Below are 4,476 nucleotides of genomic sequence, written 5' to 3' on the forward strand. Positions count from 1 at the left end.
AAGTTATTTTCTTTAAAGTCCTCAAGTTATTTTCCTTGAAAGTCCTCAAGTTATTTTCTTTGAAAGTCCTCAAGTTATTTTCTTGAAAGTCCTCAAGTTATTTTTCTTGAAAGTCCTCTTTCTTCGAAGCTAAGATTAAAACAATTGTAGCGTTTTGCTTAATAGTCGTCACTAGGAAAGCTAATGAGGTGTGAAAACGTAATCACCATTGACCTGCTTTGACCCAAGAGTGGTCATGCTTGACGTGTTAGATAATCATAAATTATAAATGGCGCAGCGAATCAAAGAAATCATTAGGTCTCGAAGTCACAGATTATACTTTCAATTTTACCTGTAAAGTCTGTAGTATAATCATTAAACAGTTAGTCCGCTGTGTAATATCAAATAATAAATTAGGCACAATGTCATAATATTATTCACACATCTAAACTGATTTAGGTTACTATATGATGTGTTAAAAAGATTTAAAAATCCCGTGAATATTATATAGGTAGAACACAAGAAGCTGCACCGGGCTTGAAAAACACGTGTTTAAATATATCTACAACCGATTGTCCCGACATCATCTCAAGAAGCGACCGGTTAAATGCTTAAATGGAGTCGGAAAAAGATAAAAAGAAAGACAAAAATACGTCTGTAGACAACTAAACAGAGAAAGACGATGAGAATAATAAATACTTCAACAGACAGACAGACAAGTACATAGAGATAAATATAGGTATTTAGAGAGAAAGCAATAGATTATATTCAGATGAAATTACAACCGTAGTAAAAATAAAATAAAAAAAATGTTTGTTATTTTTACGGATACTTTTGTATCCAGAAAAAAAGAAGAAGCTTATTTTATAAAGCTATATGAAATAGCATTTTAGTCTAGACTGTATTTGAATTTCGATCATTCGCGAAGATAAATGTCTTTATTTGTTACGTTTAGCAGTCAATACACAAAGTTTTTCCATCTATTCTTTCCTGCCATTTTAAACAAGTAATAAAATAGAAACGGCATTTTTTTTTCTTTCAGTCAAGTATGTTTTTCCCACCATCTAGAACAATAATGTTGTCTTTTTTTTTTCGGGGTGTGGGTGGGAGTTTTTGTACTATTAATTGTACTATTGTGTCAATTTGTCCGGTTATTTTTACACAATTATATGTAATCTTGGGCTATTTCTATTAAGTAACTTCAATATTGTTAAATGTTTTATTGTTAAATTTCTGTCATTTGGCTTTAGTATATTATTATTTTAGGTAGCTTTTATATCAACAAGTGTATTGTTGTGGTATTTATGTTAGGTAGCTTTTATATCAACAAGTGTATTGTTGTGGTATTTATGTTAGGTAGCTTTTATATCAACAAGTGTATTGTTGTGGTATTTATGTTAGGTAGCTTTTGTATCGATAAGTGTATTGTTGTGGTATTTATGTTAGGTAGCTTTTATATCAACAAGTGTATTGTTGTGGTATTTATGTTAGTAGCTGTTGTATCGATAAGTGTATTGTTGTGGTATTTATGTTAGGTAGCTTTTATATCAACAAGTGTATTGTTGTGGTATTTATGTTAGTAGCTGTTGTATCGATAAGTGTATTGTTGTGGTATTTTTGTAAGATAGCTATTGTATGAATAAATATATTGCTGTGGTATTTCTGTTAGTAGCTGTTGTATCGGTGAGTGTATTATTATGTATTTTACCCGCCCAGCTTTTGTGTTTTAACATGTATTATTGAAGTATTTTAGGAGACTTTTGTATCGAAAAGGGTATTATTTTCGTATTTTATGTGTCTCTTTTATCGGAAGATGTACTACTATTGATTTTTGTATCGGTGGATGTATTATTGTGTTATTTTAGGGCCCCTCCAGTAGCCCAGCGGTATGGCTGCGGACTTAAAACGCTAGAAACCGGGTTTCGATACCCGTGGTGAGTAGAGCACAGGTAGCCCAATCTGTAGCTTTGTGCTTAACTTCAAACAAACAAATAATGCTATTTTAGGTGGTTTTTGTATCGATAGGTGTATTATTGTAGTATTTTAAGTGGCTATTGTATTTATAGGTGTATTATTGTAGTATTTTATGTCGTTTTTGTATCGTAAATTGAATTAACTTTTCATGAAGATCGTTCGAAAGGAATTCAATAAAAACAAGAAACTATGTGTTTAATGAAAGTTTTTTCCTAGGTATCATCCAGTTTCAAGATTCCAAGATTGTCATGAAGTTTCATTCTGATGAAGAACGCTCTGGTCTTGGATTCCTGTTGACCGCTGTCCAGGAAGAGTGTCCTCCTCCTAGTTGCGATAAGAAACTAACGGACTCCAATTTCAAGCTTTCAAGTCCCAATTTTCCGTCAAACTACGAGAATCGTCGAATCTGTGATTACGTCATTGTTAAAAAATCAACACATGTTTGTAAGCTACGCCTCCAGGTGACGCTGTTCGACGTTGAATACGATGACAGGTGTGAAGCCGACTTTTTTGAACTGGATGGAGAAAAGTTTTGTGGGATTATGTCGGAAGGTCAGATTGGTAAGTAAATATTTTTTTAGTAAAATAATTTTAAGTTGTTAAGAATAAAACCGTTTTCACTTAGTTTTCAAAGTAAATCAGTCATTTTATGGATAAAGTACCCTTGCAGAATATTAAGAGGAAGGGAATGTTTTTCGCTGGATATAAAAATATTCCTATGGATGATGAACGCGTTATTTATTCTTCAGAGGTAGAACATGCCAACTGTGGATTAACAAGGGAAACATTTTAATTATTTAACATTCTAAAGTGGGCCTTTAATTTTACTAATTTCGGTGAGATACAAAATGCTAGCAGATATTTATTTATTCTGCTTTACCTAGGGATCAATGATAAGTGTTTTACGTAAACAAAGATAGCTGATTCCTAAAATACGTCATGGTGAGGTTTGACGAGGCCGCGCAACTATATTTCACATAGTTTACAATGCTCCGAAAGGGGGCGTATGTGTAGCTTATTACCTGCTAAGAAAGCTTGTTATAAGCTTGTTCTGTTATTTATTTGTAAACTATCTTATTCGTTTGTTTTAGAGCAAAGCCACACTGGACTATCTGCTGTATTCACCGCTGTATTTTAGCGTTGTACGTCCGTAAACTTAGGTTATTGTTTAAACAAAACATTAAAGTGGCTTATTAAAACTCACGATCAAATACGGGAGTACGTTAAAGATATCTTTGATATTTGTATTAGTTTTATAGTTGTGGTATTAAAAAAATGTTAATGAGTCCAGGTTTTATTTTTTGTATATTCTGCTTAACTACACATTTAATCAGAAGCAATTTGTACTCAAAGTGGCTGTACGTTCCTAAATCATAGAGAGCAGATGCACGAAATGAAAGTAAAAAGACTTCATAATGTATTAGATGCCCTGCACTCATTCAATTTTCCACCTAGTTTCACGTGTCCCTCTCAATTATCTCTCCTCGCTAAGTTCATCGAATTTCTCCCGAGTCGTTTTCTTCGAGACTCTCGCGCTATAAATAATTACAGTCTATTATTTAACTATTGTAAGAGGGAGGGGGGGGGGTGACGGAAAGGCGTTAGGAGAAAAAAAAACTAACTTCAAAAATGCACAACAGCACGTGCATGTTGTGTTTCATTATCATCAGTAAATACAAAGAAATGGTAAAAAAAAAAAACGCCGAAAAGAAAAAATAACAAAGCGATCAAAGTTTTGACCAAACGACCTTCATCAGTCCGTCTGGCCAGGATGTTGACCACTTAAGTATATTTTTCATTACAGAGTCAACTACTTCTATGCAGTATCTAGATTTTTCGTGTTGTTGCTGCTAAATATTGCTATAATCAAACGTACGAAAACACGTTCTGGTGAAAACTGTGAGGACGTATTTACTTCCTGTGGGAGCTCATAAAATGATAAAAGTGACTGATAAAATACAGAGTCTTCTAAACAGTAGATTTAAATATAATATATTTACTAGAAGAAAAAAATGGATAAACCAGCAAACCGAACATTAAGCATGAATGTTGTGTATAGTTGGAATATATATATATCTATTTATCTCGCGTTACATTCTGTTTTCGTGTATTATTTCACTTCAAAACGTTCCTGTTACTGTCAGTAACCGACAGGCTTGTTTCTGGCTTGATAAAGAGCACTTGCCCGAAACGTTTCCAAGTGAATAAATTACTACGATAGTTTTTTAAAGGCGATTTTTTTCCCAAAAGTCTAATTTCTTTATTTTATCACCTTCGCATTTTTCTATTTATATATGTATATATGACTGCAGAAAGCCCTCTGTCATATACATGACCGATTCTCACTAATGTATCATGTTTTTATTTATATATGTATATATGACTGCAGAAAGCCCTCTGTCATATACATGAACGATTCTCACTAATGTATCATGTTTTTATTTATATATGTATATATGACTGCAGAAAGCCCTCTGTCATATACATGACCGATTCTCACTAATGTATCATGTTTTTATTTAT

At 32.9% G+C, this 4,476-nt stretch overlaps 1 protein-coding gene across 2 annotated transcripts in view; it reads left to right on the forward strand.

The window, feature by feature from the left end:
- The window catches only part of LOC111087997 (CUB domain-containing protein 2-like), a 63,956-nt gene that overhangs the window by 10,768 nt on the left and 48,712 nt on the right, over positions 1-4,476 (forward strand). For both annotated transcript variants that reach the window (XM_022396670.1, XM_022396669.1), the window contains exon 2: positions 2,170-2,514. In XM_022396670.1, coding sequence (XP_022252378.1) covers positions 2,170-2,514 — 345 coding nt within the window. The remainder of the gene's footprint in view (positions 1-2,169; positions 2,515-4,476) is intronic.

Source organism: Limulus polyphemus, unplaced genomic scaffold, assembly GCF_000517525.1.
Source record: "Limulus polyphemus unplaced genomic scaffold, Limulus_polyphemus-2.1.2 Scaffold2966, whole genome shotgun sequence".
Taxonomy (NCBI): Eukaryota; Metazoa; Arthropoda; class Merostomata; order Xiphosura; family Limulidae; genus Limulus; species Limulus polyphemus.